This window comes from Chlorocebus sabaeus, chromosome 13, assembly GCF_047675955.1.
Source record: "Chlorocebus sabaeus isolate Y175 chromosome 13, mChlSab1.0.hap1, whole genome shotgun sequence".
Classification (NCBI taxonomy): Eukaryota; Metazoa; Chordata; class Mammalia; order Primates; family Cercopithecidae; genus Chlorocebus; species Chlorocebus sabaeus.
In genome coordinates this window covers 36,232,119-36,250,965 of record NC_132916.1, presented here as the reverse complement: position 1 = coordinate 36,250,965, position 18,847 = coordinate 36,232,119, and the positions used below count along the sequence as shown (strand labels likewise).

Sequence of the window (18,847 nt, the reverse complement as noted above, 5' to 3'; positions counted from 1 at the left end):
GCACCCAGGCTACATTGTCAAATATAGATTAAATTATTTAAATTTAGTATGCCTTTTTCCCCCCCAAAGGAGTCTCGCTCCTCCGTGCCAGTGCAGTGGTGCAATCTCAGCTCACTGCAACCTCCACCACCTGGGTTCAAGCAATTCTTCTGCCTCAGCCTCCCCAGTAGTTGGGATTAGAGGCACATGCCACCACACTCAGCTAATTTTTGAATTTTTACATTACAGACAGGGTTTTACCTTGTTGACCAGGCTGGTCTCAAACTCCTGACCTCAAATGATCTGTCCACCTCGGCCTCCTAAAGTGCTGGGATTACAGGCATGAGCCACTGTGCCCAGAGTAAAATTTAGTATGCTTTTTATACATCTTTAGCAAGTATTCCAGATTATTTTGTAAAATATTTTATTGTAAATTGCATATTTTTTCATATACAAAATGCTTAGATGGTATCAAATGTCTGCATATTATATAATTATAAGATATATTTTAGAAATGAGTTCAATTTTTAACTTTTTCAAATTTTATGTATATTTTTAGGATATCTTTTTTTAAAAGCTTCTAATGCCTTAAATGTAGTGATCTAAGAACAGGCATTCATACTGTTTTAAACAAAGCAGATTTGCCACCATTTTATACTCACTAATTTTTTTATTATATGACAGGGTTGACTAACTTTTCCCCCATTTGCTTTGTTTTACAGAATCTTGAGCTCAGAAAATATATCTCCGGGTTCTCTGCAGTTTCTCTGACATACACAAGATGTAATCCACAGCATCTTCCATTTAAATGACCCCTCATTTGGGCAATCGAATTGAATAGTAATCATTTTAGACTTATTAGGGATACAGCATCTCTTATCCAAGCATATTCCACAAAAAGTGGGTTTGTAACTCTGAGTACTTGAGCATCCAGAAAAGACAAATTTTTCAGCTTTGGAGAGTTGGAAAGTAGGTTGGCATGTTTTTCCTTTGGGGATCTGAAAAGATACATAAAATGAAGTCATTCTTTAAATTTGATTACAATAGTTTAGAAAAACAACATGTCGAATATTTTATAGTACAAACAATTATTTGGAGGCATTAATAAAAGTTGTTATGTAGTGATTTCCAGCACTCTCTTCTCTACCCTTAAGATCCCCTTCTCATCAGAGGTCTGTCCTAACTGTCCTCTCTATTCTTCCTCCATCATATTATAGCACCTATTCCTCAATGTTTTTTGCTATCTGTTCTTTACTCAATTTTACAATAAATAGAAATTTCTGTTTTGTTTAATATCAAGGGCCATGTCTTATTAAATATTTGTCTAAGACTTAGCAAAGTCCATAACACAGCCCAGACAGTTTTCAGTGGATGGGTAGATGAATACTTACCCTAATCTTTCTTTAAAACTGAATTGTCAGCCGGACACGGTGGCTCACGCCTGGAATCCCAGCACTTTGGGAGGCCGAGGCAGGCAGATCATGAGGTCAGGAGATTGAGACCATCCTGGCTAACACGGTGAAACCCCGTCTCTACTAAAAATACAAAAAATTAGCCGGGCAAGGTGGCAGGTGCCTGTAGTCCCAGCTACTCGGGAGGCTGAGGCAGGAGAATAGCATGAACCCAGGAGACGCAGCTTACAGTGAGCTGAGATCACACCACTGCACTCCAGCCTGGGCAACAGAGCAAGACTCCATCTCACAAAAAAAATAAAAAACAAAAATTAAAAAACGGAGTTGTCAACTTGCTAATATGATAGAGAATAACTTTGGGGTGAGAGAATTGTGTAGCATTTCTAAAAATTACCCTTTTTGAGACAGACTTCCTGCCTCGTTCAAGAAGTAAGACCAGCTCTAGTTATACCAAACAATCTTAGGGTAAATATTTTATTGTAGTGTTTTAGCAAGTTTACTATGTAAGCATAGAGCATTTTGGAAATGGTGCGGCTTCCTTCCAAGTTAGTGATATATAACTAAGATCAGACTTCTCTAATGTTCATAATATCTGTTTTCATAATTATAGTGTAGCAACCAAAATCTTTTATTCATTAACATAGAAAAAACAAGTTAGAATCTGCTCTGGTTGGTAAAATTTTCCCCACAGCGTGCAGTTATTACCTGTTTTCCTCTGAAATAGTTTGACTTTAAGCATTATAATGAGATGGTTTTATTTTTCTAAGAACTAAACACCATCCCTCCCTCCAAAACACACACATGCTTACTTTTCAGGAATCTCTTAATATTGAATTAAGTTAAATATATTTAAACTTTACCTTTATTGTCTTTAATATATTGCTGTCACAAGGCTGAATGTAACACAGTCTTTTCTCTTTTCTCATTTCACAGTTGCTGTTTTCATTGGTCACCCTATTAGATATTCCCATCCCACATGTTCTGGAGCAGGGAGTCCACTTTGTTGCTTGCACAAGACATTTTTTTTTCCAAATAAGTGGGAGATTTCTATAAGCTAAAATGGAGAAAAGTACATATGTATACATATAAATGTACTTGTATAAATGGATAATTTTTAATCATGTTTAAGCTAATGTTTAAGAAATCTGAATATTTTTGTATAATATAACTCAGAATAAAAGAAGCTGATGGTCTAATTTATCATTCTATCTCCCTCTTTCCCAACCCCAGAATTAACTTTTAATCAAGTATTACAGTCCAACCTCTTAGGAGGAATAAAAATACTTTATCTTTGAAAAACTGAGAAGATTTACTCATTTGCATTTTTCTGCTTTGCCTGTCCTCTGAATCCTAAGCCTAAGCTTATGTTCCTGTTGAGTTGTCTTTTTCCTGGTTCTTGCCTGATCATTTCTAACAGACGTTGAAACAAAAATTAGAGAATTTGAGATATTGATCAGAACAGTGTGATCTTAATGTTAACTTTCATAATATGTTAAAATCTAAAATACAAAAATTATATTTGAGAATGAGACTATCAGCAAGACCAGATTTCTTCCATTTGTTTTAATCTAGTCTTTTAGAAAACTGTCTAATTAACTAATGCTATACTGAACTAAACTAATAGTTTATATACAAAGTCATTGCAAGTGTATAATTTCATTCATTCAACTTAATTGTCACACTCCCTATGTTCTTAGGCCCAAAGCACTCTCCAATTGGGTAGGATTTCAAATTACTTATGAAAAAACAGAGAATGGATGGATCAATAGATGGGTCAGTGAGTGAGTAGATAGAGCCCCTCCAATGTCTGCTGCTAAAGGGAAATAGAAGGGGAAGAGAGAATATAAAAGGGTATAATAATGCTCCCATTTCCATGTAAGGTCACTGGGAGCTTCTTGTTATAAATGAATCAAGCCCTTGGCTCATTTTAAGCAAACTACATATTGACTTACTGTCTCAAGGCATTTCCTTAAGGTTAATGTGCATCTTGAAATGAATGCTTTGGGAGTATGGTTGTGATTTGAGTCTGCACAGCAAAATTCTGGCTATATTACTTCAAAAAAATCAATTTAAAACTTGAAAAAGACCCAGGGGGAAAAAAAAAAAAAGGCCTTCTTCATAGGAAATAGTCTCTTTAAAGTATGTGCTCTATTTTAATTGATACTATGACACTGTTTTCAGTGTTATTACAGTAAAGTCTCTTGCAATTGCACGTAGAACTGAGGAGAGGAAGCAGAAATGTGAAGATACCTGGAAGGTAGACAACAGTTTAAAGACCTCTGAAATAGTTTGCAGGAAGCAGATTAGAAGCTTGGCACACATCTGCAATAAATAAACGCAGGTTAGATTACCGTGTTACCAGTAATCCTACTTGTTAAACCAAGAGCTGTAGTTCAGGAATTTACCATTCATTAAAAAGCAAGAAAACTAGAAGAGATTTTTTTTAAACAAAGCTTAGTGTTTGGTGAGCATTGAAAAAAGCATGAGGGCATTATGTCATTGCATGCTTCATACTGACCTAGCAAAAGCTAGATTCCAACCATAGACTATAAATTACTGTCACAAATGTATCTTAAAGTATGTGTTTTTGTCATTATGGTTCATTTTAAAAGCCAAATTCCTGTGTGGGCCATAAATATAATTTCACAGTTAAGCAAGAAGAGACATTAGACTGAACATTTGAAACACATCTAGCTCTAAATCGCAAATACTAGAGAACACTCAAAGCGCTAACTACCAAGACTATCTGATGCCTTTCCCAACCAAGGTCAAAGTGGATCCACTGAACTGCTCTAACTTCTAAAATGAGACCAACTTGAACTTGATCCAAAGGACTTCACTCGTGGAAAACTGCTCTAAGGTAGTCTTTCCAGGGAAGTTTATGCATGGGTTCTAAGAGCCTTACATTGAATCACTAAAATCCAACGCAGAAAACTAACTGTTCTGTACATTTTGAAAAAAAATAATAAGGATAGGGCTTATAATTTCAGAGGTTTTAGACCATTAACAGTGTCATGCTGTCAACTGAACATGTCTAGTAAATGCAAATTCACCACAACCTGGTAAATTTTTTTTCTAATTAACTGACAAAACTGGAGTTGCTGAGGATGTTCCTTTTATAGAGTTAGTTTTTAAATATCTAAAACTCATTTCCCTGCTTGTGGTTGCCTTTATTAAATATCCACTTAATAAAAATGAACTTATGAGTTGTTAACATATACAAGTATTCTGCATTTGCATGGCACCTCTCACTAAGCTCTAAACTTTAAGAAAAAGCCATTCTTGATTTCTGGTTGAGAACACAGAGATGTGAACAAGAACCAGACTTCGATGTTACCCCTTCTGAGCCCTTCCTCTTCTGTACTTTATTTGCTGGTGGTTTTAAAACTCCTGTTCCCAAAATATGCTGATGCTTAAATAAAATGCTAACTTAGAGCAGACCAGGATACAAGGTTTATGAATATACTTAAGCTGTTTGCAAATGGTCAGGTATACAAGATGAGTAATGAAGAATCACACTTCAGTTTTCTAGTACATAGATACATGGGTAACCTACTTAAAAATGCCTGTGTGTGTGTGTGTGTGTGTGTGTGTGTGTGTGTGTTTACAGAGAGATTAGCAATTGAACTTCAATTTCAGAGTGAATGAACGGACTTCCTATGAGATTTCTATTTTTAGAAATAATATTTACAAGTTCAAAATATGTGTCAGTTTTTATTTTTCAGCAGTAGCCTCTCATTTCTGCCTGTATCACATAGAAATGTTGCCTTTTAAAATTTGGGGAAGTGGATGGTCAAACTTCTTGCCCATAATAGAACAATACAAATAAGTTATTCCAGGGTACATGTGAACAATATTTGGTCAATTTTCCTGAGAAGAGTTTGGGAATAAGCAGAGGTGTAAGATTTTAGAAGAGCTTCCTGACCTAGTAGATCTTTTAAAAATGTTTTTAAATGTTTTACCAGAAAATTCCAAAACATTATAACATTTCCTTTTCAAAAGTTTATCCCAGTCTGAGGCAAAGATTGAGTAAAATGGTACACTCAAACTATATCTCACTCTGACCACCAATCAGTAAGTACTTACTGAGTACCTATGGTACATAAAAGGAACATGAAGGAATACCACCAAGGTCATACATGAAAAATAACTCTACTTATGAGCACCTGGCATTGTTTTGTAGCTTGCTGAAAGCTGCTGTAGTAATGGTTCCAGGCCACAGTTTGATTGATCAGACTTCTTTCCACCTTTAGCTCCAGAGCAGTGACTGTCAGCCAGCTTTGGTATGAACAGAGGCGTGCATCCAATGGCCCCACTCACACAGAGGCAGCTAAACAAGGGGTTGGGCTGAAACACTTGGCCATTGTGATAATGTACCTGGTTGAACTCGCATCCAACAGCTACAAGGTCTGAAAAGAGAAAAGAGCAAAATTGCCAAAGAAGCCATAACCTGTGACAGTGTAGACCTCCAATTATAAACCTAAGAAGAAATGGATTATCTCCTGTATGAAGTATAGCTCTCAACCTCTTAGGTTCCATTTGGAACCTCCTTCATGGGACATCTGTAGAACGGTTTCTAAAGTGAGGCATTTTCATTATGTTGTAGGCTATACACCCCACATGGTCACTTCCAGAATTAAGACCAAGTAAACATCCTGTAAAATTACCATAAGAATAGCAGTTGATAATAAATCTGAGATAGGTTGATGCCTAGTGAGATAGGTTTTCCCAGACATCCAACAATAGGCTAGGATATATTCTTAGGAAGACAGGATAAGTGAATGTCTGAAGAAACTATAGTTAACTACAGAACTGCAAGGTACTGATGGTTTTTGTTAAGAGATTGTAGGAGAGTTTCACTTCCTCTGAGGGGTATTCTTGACCTTCTGGCTAGGCTCTTCCCCAAGTGCGGTCCTCTAATCCCTTGGCAGTACCTGAGACACTTTTAGGGGATCTGCAAGGTCAAAACTCTTTTCCAAATACTAAGATGTGGCTGGCCTTTTTCACTGTGTTGGTATTTGCACTGGTGTACAAAAGCAACTGTGGCTAAAACTGAACTGCTGGTGCCTTGGCATGAATCAAACTGTAGAAGTAATCTTGTATTTTTCCTTGCCAGGTACTTATACTTTAAAAGGCGGGGGAGTTTTACCTAAGAATGTCCTTGATGGCACAGTAAAAAGTATTAATTTTATTAAATCTTAATCATCAAGCACGGGTCTCTTCAATATTCTATGTAACAAAATAGGAAATATACATAGAATATTCCAGTGCAATAGCTGTCTTGAAACTTCAGCAAATGACTGTCTCAGGGAAACTTAAGGAACCATGTCATTGGTAAAGTTGTGAGCTGAGCTAACCACTTTTTTTAGTGGGAATTTTACTTGAAGAAATGACTGATGATTAACTGGTTATTCAGACTTGCGTATTTTGGAAACCTTTTTTTTTGAAAATGAGCAAACTGAGCCTGTCACTTCAAGGAAAACAACTGTGACAGCATTTTTTGTCAATGCAAGAATTCGAGATTTCAAGGAAAAATTCAAATTTTGGAAAACTTGTATCCATCACTGAAATCTTTATATTTATCCAATATGTAGACTTTCCTGGTGAGGATGACATTAATGTGATTTTTTTAGATGTTACATAATTAAGTGTATCAATATTTTGAACATCTCTACAACACAGTAAACATATTTTCCAAATGAACAATGCATAGAATGGCAAAATTATGCATGAGTAAAAGATCTATTCCAAATGGGTCTTGGATAGACCAATGCATTTTAATGTCACAGAGTTGAAAGTTCATTGATGTGGTTTCAGAGTCCATGATGCAGCTACTTTTTAAGACACTATCACTTGTCAAGTTTTAACATATCAATAAACATACAAGTATATTCACAATTATCTGAAAAGCCTGTTAAAATATTCCTGCCTCTTCAAATTACATATCTGTGTGATGTCAGATTTTCTTCACATATTTCAACCAGAAAAACACACAGTAACAGATTGAAAGAAGCAGCAGATGTGTGACTCTAGCTGTCTTCTATCGAGCTAGACACTAGAGAGATTTTCAAAACATGTAAAACCATGACACTCTTTTACTAAATTTTTCTTTGGAAAATAAGTTATATGTTTCTTCATAAAAACATTATTCTTATTAATCTGCAATGGGTTTATTCTTTTTAAATGAATTAATAAATATTTCTAAATTTCTAATCCATCAAATATCAATGGATAAAACCCACATAAAAACTCTTTAGGTCCTCATTAATTTCTTAGAGTATAAAGGGGTAATTTTTAGACTATAAAGGGGTCATTTCTAAGACTATAAAGGGGTCCTCAGATCAAAAAGTTTTTACAACGTTGCTCTTGATCAGGGATCATCAAGTTTTCTGCAAAGAGCCAAATAGAAAATATCTTAGCCTTTGCAAGCCAGAGAGTGTTTAGTGAAAACTACTGACTCTGCCATTGAAAAGCAGCCGTAGACTCTACGTTAATGTGCCATGTTCCAATAAAGCATTATTTACAAAAACAGGCTGTTGGCTAGATTTGACTCTCAGGTCATAGTTTGGGGCCCTAGTTACAGATCATCCCCATTCCTATCCTCGTGGCTATGCTCTATTAAAAGTCTCATCACATTTTGTGTGAAAATACTTATGGAAAGGTCTGATACCTTAATATTTGATTCTCTGAGGCCAAGGCCTGTTTCTCTTGTTTTCCCTGCCATGTCCTCAGTTGCTGGCCACAGTGCTTGGTTGTGTAGTGGATGGTCACTAAGCGTTTGTCAGGTTAATGAAATAACCTGCCCAGCTTGGGAAAAATGGGTGTCCTGAATGCCACATTGTTTGATAGGTCATGTTTTCCCTACAGGATTCCAATAAATAACATTTTTGAGAGCCTACTGAATATCAGATGTTGTGCTAGGTGTTTTATGTCATTATTTTATTTGATCCGCCCAGCAACTCTATAAGCTAGGAAGTACATATTATGTAACTGAGGCACAGACAAAATAAACAACTTGATCAAGTGTATTCAGTTAGCAAAGCAGTCAGGACTTGAACCTAGATCCCGCATTTTTAACCATACAATACAGTGCTGGCAGGGGCATCAGGCTATCAAGCTTGAGCACTCTACACATTCAGTGTGACTCCAAAGATAGGCTCTGATTCCGTGGCTCATAACCAAACTTCTGATCGTAATTTGCCTTCCTACTTAAACTTTTCTACAGACGGACTAAACTGCCCAGGTGGCATGAATGTTTCTCTTTCCTTAGAAATTTTATTTTTTTATCCTAAATAATTTGGCATCCTGAAATAGTGTCAATGTTTAGATGGTCTGAATCCGTCTCCAGAGCTTAGTCACACAAGGCTGAGGGTCAGATTGTGGTTTCGGGTGACCTCACCTTTTTTTTTTTTTTACAAATCTGCTGAAGTAAAAAGCACAGCAACTCAATCATCAGTTGGCAAAGCTGAGGTTAAAGTTGTATCTCTGAATACTGGGTATACATTCTAATGTTTTTAAGCAGATTATTTTTTGTTACAGAAAAGGCTGAAGTTGGATTGTTTTTGACAGTATTAACAAAAGCTGTCATTTTGTAGCACTTTAAGAGGTCAGACTCTAGATAATTCCTTTTATTTTCTATCATTAAAAGCAATTACCTGAGAAGAACTGCAAGATCACCTCAATGCAATGAAAATAATGGGTTTCTGAATGTGTGTAAGCATCTGCTAATTTCACGTAGTATCCAATACAATGGAGCCAGTCCCACTGGTGCATGAAAACTAAACCCACCTCATATTTAGCCAAACTAAGCTGATCACTCGAAGCTAACAACTGCAGGAAAGAAATCTGTCTAGACTCAATCTTTTCCAGCAGGTCCAGAAGAAGACACTTACATGCACACACTCCAGTCTCGTACCTAGGCCTGTCTACTGAGTAGTCACAATACAGCCCTTTGTGTGGGTCACAGAGCTCAGCTTCATTGCAGATTTCCCCTGGTTGCTTGGCACAGATCTTACAGCATCCACAGCCGTCTCTCACCAGGCTCACTCCAGGAGGGCAATGGGGCTTCTGATGAGGGCATTTGCAGGGCCAGTGACAAAACTGTTTACGCTGATGTGCATCTGACACTTCTCCAGGCCTTCCTTCGGGTGTTGTATCTAACGGTCCAGTGCCCTGTGCCCTGCAGCAGAACTTCATATGATAATAAAGGTGATGTTAGAAATAGCTTCTCTATGTAATAGTATAATAGGAATAGAAGATTTCCCACAAACAGGTAGTATACAGTGTGGTGAGTTATAATCATTATAACACCTATCAGCATTTGACACAATTACTCTCCTTAAACTATTCTTCACTCAGCCTCCCAGACTCTTGGAGGCTCTTATTCCACTTATTCCACTCTTATTCCTCCTTTCTCATTGACTGCTCCTTCTCACTCTCCTTTGCCAGTTTCTTCTCATCCTCTTAATCTATAAACCTCAAAGCCCCATGGATAAGGCCTCTAAAGTATCTTCCCTCACTAATATCTCTTATCTCCAACTCATACCCCTCTTCTGAACTCAAACTGCCTACTTAACATCTCCACTTCGATGTTTAATAGGCATAGCAAATTTAATATGACCAAAAACAAGCCCCCAAGCTTTCCCCCAATCTGTTCTTCCACACACTTCCCCATTTGAGCAAATGCCAATATATTTCCAAAATACCTTGATATTAGATCATGCTTGACTCTTTCACATTTTACATCTAATTCCATCAATAAATGCCGTTTATTATACCTTTAAAAATACCCACACTAATCATTTATTGATGCCCTCTCTGTTACCATCGTAATCCAAGTCACCATTGTTCACTTGGATGATTACAATAGCCTCCTGAATGTTCACCTGGCTGGCTCCTTTGTCCACTTGACATCCAGAACGATTCTTTTAAAATAAGCCAGGTCATATCACTCTTTGCTCATATGGAGTGAATTCCTCATGGCTTCCCATTTCAATGTAAAATTCAAAGTGCTGCCATGGCCCTGAATCATGTGGTCCCCCTCCCCATATTACTTTGCCCACTGCCACTCACCCACTTGGTGCCTCTACACCAGCCACACCAGCATCCTTGTTCTCTGACTCCAAGCACATTCTGCCCCTAGATATCTTCATGGCTCACTCTTTTATTGTCTTCAGGTCTGTGCTCAAATTTCTCAGTGAGGCCCTCTTTGACCACGCTTTGTGAAAGAGCACCCTATCCCAGTCCTTTTGCCATAGAGTTTCCCACCTTTCTTATTACCTACACATTTCAGTTGTTTACTTTCTGATACCTGCACCAAGAATGTAAGCATCTTGAAAGCAAGGTCTTTGCCTAATGTCTGTCTTGACGACTGCAATCTTTATAAATCACTTTACTTGGTTATTTCAATCAACCTTCATAGCAACAGTGTGCAGTGGTGATTATACCATGCGATAGGCAGATAATGGTACCCTCAAAGATGTCCATGTCCTGATCCCTGGAGCCCGTGCATATATGTTACCTAAAACAATGAAGGGGAGTTTGCATATGTGATCAATTTAAGAATCTTGAGGTTATCACTCTTGATTATCCAGGTGGGCTCAAGGTAATCACAAGTACATTGGGTCCACCGGTGAAGGAAGCAGGCCTGTCAGAGAAGATGCGATGGCAGAAGCAGAGGTAGGAGCGATGCCGTTGCTGAAAGGGCTCATGGTCCAAGGAAGCCAGACAGCCTTTAAAAGCCAGAATAGGCAAAGAATGGATTCTCCCCTGCCACCTCCAGAAGGGCAGCAGTCCTGCCAACACTTGATTTTAGCCCTGTAAGACCCACTTTTGGACACCAGATGTCCAGAACTGTAAATAATCCTGTGGCTTTAAGCCATTCAATTTGGTGATTTCTTACAGCAGCAATAGGAAACTGCATACTCCATTTTATCAATGAGGACCCTGAGACTCAAATTATTTAAGTTGTCCTATGTGACAGATCAAGAGGTAGAAGAGCAATTTAAATCAGGCAGGCAGGTTCCAGAGCCTAAGCTCTCAACACTTACCCTCCTTCCTTTCCTAGTCCAACTCCTACTGCAACCCAGCTTTGATACTGAGCAAATCACTGAATCTCTGCATCTGTTTCTCCAGGCTAGACCTCATCCCTTAAGCTTACAACTTATTTGTTGCTACTGGACATATGTACGTTGAGGTTCTACAACTACCCTCCCCCTGACAAACTGCTCCTCAACTAGCAGTTCCCATTTTAGTGAATGGCATCACCATTCACTCAGGAGCCCTAGTCAGGAAGCTGAAAACCATCTGGATTTCTTCCTCTCCCTCATCCTTCACACCTGAAAGTGTCTGACCTACAGGAAAGGTGAAAGCACTTATGCACAGCATTCAGGTCCCTCCTCGTGTCTTGCAGTTCTTGTATGCATTAGGTTCCAGAAAGTTAAAGTCCCTGCAGTTCCCTGCATATGTGATGCTGTTCCTCCTGCCTGGAACATTCTGCCCAGACCCTGCTCCTTCTTCATCTAGTTATCCTTCAAGGTTCTGTTTCAGTATCATCTTTTCCAGAAAGGTTCCTGTAACTTCCCTGCCTTGCACAATTTTAAACTGAAATTACCCAAGTAAGTGCCTCTCTCTTCCACTAACCATAAAGTCACCCAACCTCAGGTGCTTGTGGTTTGTTTGTGAGTATACCACCAGCACTTAGCACAGTGCCTGCCAATTCACTTATGTAAATAACTCTTAATGTTTATTTGATGGAACTGGGGGCTGTTGAATTGATTCCTAGATCTAAGTCAATTTGCACCCCAAAAACTCTACATTTAGAAGTATCTGTATGAAATTCCACCTAATATTAAACACTCAGCCTTTTTTCCTACCACTGGTAAAACACGTATGCCCCAGTAAAGAGTAACATTTCAGCTGCCATTCAAAAGTTGCATGCACAACATGAGAATGGGTTTTGATGGGGAGGATAGGACACTGCTGGGCTTCTGGACAAGGAGCAGGGGAAAAGGAAACACCAAAGTGGAGAAGGGAGTAGAAATAGTAAAGCTAGAATCCTAAAAAACGTTTAAACTTAAAAAATTTTGCCTACTTCTCAATTTTGCACATGTTCAGCTATAGCCACCAGTGATTCAGGATGCCAGGTTCCATGGCCTCTTTGCTGGTCTCACGTCCGTGAAATCTCTTCAGTCCCCCCTCTTGCCCCACCTCTCTAAGGCATTTGACTCTCCTCTACCTTGGATTTCATTACATCTCGTCCCCCCAATACACCGCTTACTTTTCAATGTACTTTCTCAGTCTCCTCCACAGGCTCCTGTTACCCTGAATTTGACTTAGATTTAGGCCTATTGGTGTTTCTTAGCTTTAATGTATTGCTTGCCTCACTCTACACACCGTCTCTTGGCAATCTCACCCACCCCCTTGCTTTCAGTTTTCATCCTATGCAAGTTTGAAATCTAAATTTCCAGCCTGGACTTCTCCACTGAGCCCTAGACCCATGAGCTAACTCCCTACTGGACATCTCCACCCAAATGTCCTCCAGGAAATACTCAAGTCCAAAAGTCATCATTTTTCACTCTTCAAAGTCTGGAGTCAGGAATCTGGATTCATCTATGTCATCTTCCTCTCTTTCACCTCCTATGGCCATTCAGTGACCTATCCTATGTATTCTATTGTCCTTGTCTTCCCAGAATCAGATGCTCTTCCCCATTTCACTGCTACTAAGTAAGCACTATCACTACGAGTTCCTGACTGGCCTTCCTCCCTCCAGAATGACTTTTCAAGTGTATCTACTACATTGCCACTGGAGGAATCTCTTTAAAGAACATGTCTGGTTATATTACTCCTCTCCTTAAAGCCCAATCAGGCGTTCCCCACAGTCTATACTGGGCAACCTAAACTTCTGGGCCAGGTATCCAAAGCCCTCCCCTGCCTACCTCTTGAGCTTTAGCTCTCACACACTCTCCTTCCATGCCTTGCCATTTGCTGGACTCCCTGGGTTGGTTTTCTCCTCCCTGCTTTTTCTCGTGTTCTTTCTAATGAAATGCACACTCCAAAAACTGCCCCCCTGGATGCCTCTTTATCTCTCCAGTTTTGAAGCACTTCCAGATCATCTCTGAGGTCAAAAGGTAACACTGTTGACATCCAAGGATAAAGAGAAAATCATAACAGTAGACTGAGAAAAGCATTACATACAGAATTACATTAAATATGAGATCTGACTTCTTATCAAAAGACAGAGGAGGAGGAAGAGATGGAGAAGAAGATGCCCAAAGACAATGTTGAAAGGAAAAAAAAAACCCAACCTGTCAACCCAGAATTATATGGCCAGTGAAACTATCTTTCAAAAATGAAGCTGACATAATCTGTAATCCCAGCACTTTGGGAGACTGAGGCAGGTGGATCACTTGAGGTGAGGAGTTCAAGACCAGCCTGACCAACATGGCAAAACTCCATCTCTACTAAAAATACAAAAACTTATCCAGGTGTGGCGGTGTGCACCTGTATCTCAGCAACTCGGGAGGCTGAGACAGGAGAATCATTTGAACCCAGGAGGCAGAGGTTACAGTGAGCCAAGACGCGCCACTGCACTACAGCCTGGGCAACAGAGGGAGACTCCGTCTCAAAATAAAGAAAGAAAATCATAACAGTAGACTGAGGAAAGGGGGAAGCATTACATATAAAAGTACAATAAAATTGAGATCTGACTTCTCATCAAAAGGAGGAGGAAGAGGGAGAGAGAGAGAAGAACAAGATGCCCAGAGACAATGTTAAATGGTGGGGGGGGGGGGGTGAATCCTGTCAACCCAGAATTATATAGCCAGTGAAACTTTCTTTCTTTCTTCTTTTTTTTTTTGAGACGGAGTCTCGCTCTGTCACCCAAGCTGGAGTGCAGTGGCCAGATCTCAGCTCACTGCAAGCTCTGCCTCCCGGGTTCATGCCATTCTCCTGCCTCAGCCTCCCTAGTAGCTGGGACTACAGGCGCCCACCACCTCGCCCGGCTAGTTTTTTGTATTTTTTTAGTAGAGACGGGGTTTCACCGTGTTAGCCAGGATGGTCTCGATCTCCTGACCTTGTGATCTGCCCGTCTCGGCCTCCCAAAGTGCTGGGATTACAGGCTTGAGCCACCGCGCCCGGCCCGAAACTATCTTTCAAAGATGAAGGTGAAATAAAAACTATTTCTGGGTAAACACAACCTAAGAGAAATTGTTGCTAGCAGATCTGCCTCACAAGAAATACTAAAGGAGGGTCTTCAGTCTGCAGATCTTCTGTTATGATAATAACTTAGAAATACAGGAAGAAATGAAGAGGCCTGGACATAGTCAATATGTGGGTAAATATAAAGAATCTTACATTTTTCTCTTTTCCTCAGACATATTTTGATTGTTTTCAACAGCAAAATTTCAAGACAATAAGCGGCACTAGAATGGTACAATAGAAAGAATAAGCATTTTGGCAACAGATCCGAGCTTTGCGATAGCTCTGTGATCTTACAGAACTTCCCACCATTTGATCTCCTCTGTAATATGGGATTAATAATGCCAACCTTTAAAGTTGTTTTGATAATTAAGATTTATTATTATATAACCCCCAGCACCCTTGGGCCGGGCGCAGTGGCTCATACCTGTAAACCAAACATTTTGGGAGACCAAGACAGGCGGATCACTTAAGGTCAGGAGTTCAAGACCAGCTTGGCCAACATGGCAAACCCTATCTCTACTAAAAATACAAAAATCAGCCAGGTGTGGTGGTGCATGCCTGTAATCCCAGCTACTCAGGAGGCTGAGGCACAAGAATCACTTGAACCCAGGAGGTGGAGGTAGAGCCGAGACTGCGCCACTGCACTCCAGCCTGGGCAACAGAGTGAGGCTCTGTCTCTAAATAAATAAATGAAGCAGCCAGCACAGTATTTGGCATATAGCAGATATTCAGTAAATGCTAGGTATTATCAGATATTTTATGAATTTATGAATTCATAAAAGCAAAGTTAAGCACAAAATAATCCATTCTTACCTCTCTGTGTGTAACACGTTTCTGTGTTTGTTGTTGTTTATTTTATACACATCTCTCTGTGTTGGAATACTTGCTGTCTAAGAACATGCAGCTGCTCTCCATCCACAATGACAGGCTTTTTCTCAAGAACAGTGGAATAGGAGACACACAGACAGGGGAGTGAGCCCCTCCACAGAACAGCAGCAATGACCTAGACCACTGATATTCTTGCATGATTCTTTTGAAATCGTAAATATCTCTCTATATGGCATAACAACTTCCAATTGCTTGTTTTCTAAGATATATCTACTACTTATGGTCCCAATCAACTACTAACTCACAGACACGCCCATGTTTTCTAAATCACCAGATTTCAAAGCTCTGTCCCCTGTCTACCGTGTAAATAAATCAACAATTAAGTCACCTTGTTTTCATCTTCTTATTTAAGAAGACTAAGGCAATGAATTGCTCATAGTAAGTTAAACTTCCCTTTGGTCTGTTGCTTGAAATATTTCCAAGCCTCCATAGACTGCTTCCCTTTCAGGAAGTGAGAAACACATGGACTGAGAAAAGACAAAGTAAGAGAATGTTTTAAAAATGTAAATGTTTGTTCCAAAGTGCCCCTTTCAAACAAGGACAGGCTTAACTGGAAAAAGCCGCTGTCAAAATTCGTTTTTCCAGGGACTCTTTGCACATTTTGCAGACAGCAATGGAAAGTTGAGCCTCCGCCTGGAGCTGGCATGGAGAGACACTGTTTCCCACACTGTGCCAGGCTATGCCTTAGACTCTGCTACAAAAATATATAGGAAAGCGTGGGGCTGTTCAAACATAGCGAAAGGAGGCTTCAGTGCCATTACCTGAAAGGGAGAAATGTTTTACATTTCTTTCATGAAGCCCATGAACTAACACAGAACTTTATTTGGAAAGAAAAATGGCTTCCTATTTCTTATGAAGTAGTTGCACAAGCCATTGATCCTCCCTCTTCCCCATCTTCGTTTTGTTTAGTTTTGGCCTGAAGAACTGAGCATGGCTGTAGTCTCCGGAAGGGAAAGAGTCAGGGGAGAAGACTTACCTGTGCCAGGCCAGCAAGCAGAAGAGTGGAGAAGAGGAGCCCCAGCATGTCGCTGGGACCGTGGAGCCACCCTGAGGGGTAGAGAAGTCGCCGCTTGTTCATTGCTCCGGCTACACAAAGCTCCCCTGTCTCCTCTGCAAACCCCAAGCTCCTCTGCACAAGAACACACACCCGCCACCTCCCACACTACCAACTCTCAGCCTGCACTTTTATTTTTAAGGATCCGTTTTAATACCCTGTTTACTTTCATGGGACTCTTCTAATACCTGCCTTCGCTGTGAGCATGTCACAGGTCAGGAGCGGGCGAGCACTTTCCTCCCGGGACTCACGAGGGCAGGGCAAGTAGTGACTGTTCTCTAAGTGACTGTGCGACCTGCCCCCAACAACGGGTGGGGTCCTACGTCATTCCCTTCCTTGCCCTCAGCTTCTCCATCTGTGTTTGCCCTGCTCGGGGTCTTCTCTGGGCTGCCTCCTCCTTCCCCTTCGTCCTCACATACAGAGTGCACGCCTGGCCCCCCCACAGGACCCATCGCAGCCTAGCCCTGGCTTCGCCCCTCCATGTTAATGGCAGGCTCTCGAGGGACCCTGACTTCCCTAGCTCAGATTCTCTCGGAGGCACCCACAGTGCCCTGGGCTCACCTTTATCCCAACACCTTTCTCATGCCAGGTGGACTGTGAGTGGAAAAAATATAGATGGAGCAGGGGGCAGACTCCTACAGTACCTGGCCTGAGAGACGCCTCTTTTTGTGGCCACAGTTCCATGACAGATGACAATGAAGTCAACCTCCATTTTTCCAGGCCTAAAATATAACAGTTACACTGGTAGCAATCATTCATTTAATGAATTAAGATTAAAAATAAGCCTGGCCAATATGGTGAAATCCCGTCTCTACTAAAAAAAAGATACAAAAATTAGCTGGGCCTGGGGGCAGGTGCCTGTAATACCAGCTACTTGGGAGGCTGAGGCAGGAGAATTGCTTGAACCCGGGAGGCGGAGGTTGCAGTGAGCCAAGATCGCACCACTGCACTCCAGTCTGGGGGACAAGAGCAAGACTTCGTCTCAAAAAAAAAAAAAAAAAAAGATTAAAAATAAAATTTTGATAGGTTTGTACTCCTCTTCTTCATACTCACCTCCCTGAAACGTGTGGCCAGCAGCCCATCTCCTCCTGTGTCATCACGTGGGACCTTTGCTTCTCCATGTTCTCAGCCTGGGTCTGTGTCCCATCTTCACTTGCTGCTACCGTGGCGCTTTGTCCCTCTCAGGTCCCTGAGGGGTCCCACCTGCCTGCCCCCAACCCAAGGCCTATTTCTATCTCCTTTGATCAGTTACCTATCCCGCCTTTTCTTGCTGCCTCACCTATTCTATACACATTGCTCACCTTTGTTTCTGTTCAAGGCAGTCACCACTGTATAAAGACAACGTCAAGCCTCACTTAGGTCTGAGCTGAGGGCCTGGGAAAAACGAGGTTGTCCTCCACCACAGAGAATCTGGTGTCCTTGGAGAACCACGGACACCCTAAAACCTGCCGATCACACAGAGCTTACTAAGGAGTCAGCTAAACTGTAAGTATACGTACATCGAACAACAAGGAATACCCACTGTAGTTACGGTGTCAACGCCTTATCCTGCCTCCCTAAGAAATAGGACAAAACCAGAGAATGGAGTAGTGAAGAAAATGTGTCTGTTTTGGTTCAATCTGATCTTTTTCGTTTTATCTCCTGGTAGCACCATTGGTCTGTTGGTTCCCAGTGTGATTCCCACACCACACCAGCCGTCAGGATGGATAATTTCATGTTTCTGGTTTGTCTATGAAAAGCAGAGGAGTCACAGTCCAACGTTGGGGTATTCATCAACTGTGTCTCTCCAGCTCCAGCTCTCCCGGTTCCACATAGAGTAATGCACATATCTGTGTAATGTTTGAATTTAAGGAGTGTCACCCTCCTCCCATTTGCTGTCTGTGAAATGCTGGCGGCAGCAGGTGTTTTTCTGGAATCGTCTTCCATCCCTCTGCAGTCTCGCTGATGTGGAGCAGGGGAAGACAGATGTTGACCATCCTTGCCTCTTGGTAGGAAAGGAACATCTTACTTGAAAAGTAACCTGCGAAACCTCCCCCAGCTCTGGAACACACCTGCGCTGGGTTACTCACTGTGGCATGTGTTTAGACACCTTTGGCTGTGGGAGCTCCTATTTAACTCTTTCCAGCCAACTGTGGGTGGACTCTGTGAATAAGGTATTTTTAGAGGTTAGGGCTGCTATTTTTGACCTTATACAATAAAAGCTATCACAGTGTGTGTCCTGTTCTGAGCATGTTTCCCTATTATCTCATTTAACAGAATGCTAATCTGTCTAGGAGCTCATATCACAAGTGTTCCGTTTGTGATGTACGTTAAA

General features: G+C 40.7%; 1 protein-coding gene across 1 annotated transcript; it reads right to left on the bottom strand.

The window, feature by feature from the left end:
* Positions 1 to 372: 372 nt before the first annotated feature.
* Positions 373 to 16,825, bottom strand: CCN6 (cellular communication network factor 6). The gene is made up of 5 exons (XM_008007304.3): positions 16,456 to 16,825; positions 9,284 to 9,581; positions 5,558 to 5,800; positions 2,252 to 2,445; positions 373 to 977 (listed from the first exon to the last, which is right to left on the bottom strand). Exons 1-5 carry the CDS (start codon positions 16,555 to 16,557, stop codon positions 696 to 698), a joined length of 1,119 nt encoding a protein of 372 aa, XP_008005495.3. The 5' UTR covers positions 16,558 to 16,825; the 3' UTR covers positions 373 to 695.
* Between the last annotated feature and the right edge of the window lie 2,022 nt (positions 16,826 to 18,847).

Bases quoted from the DNA above. Each gene is read 5' to 3' on its own strand.
- CCN6 (XM_008007304.3), bottom strand. From the start codon at position 16,557: ATGAACAAGCGGCGACTTCTCTACCCCTCAGGGTGGCTCCACGGTCCC. The intron at 9,582-16,455 runs GTAAGTCTTCTC...TATCATATGAAG, and splicing joins TGCTTGCTGGCCTGGCACAG to TTCTGCTGCAGGGCACAGGG. The intron at 5,801-9,283 runs GTAAGTGTCTTC...TTCTCTTTTCAG, and splicing joins CGAGACTGGAGTGTGTGCAT to ACCTTGTAGCTGTTGGATGC.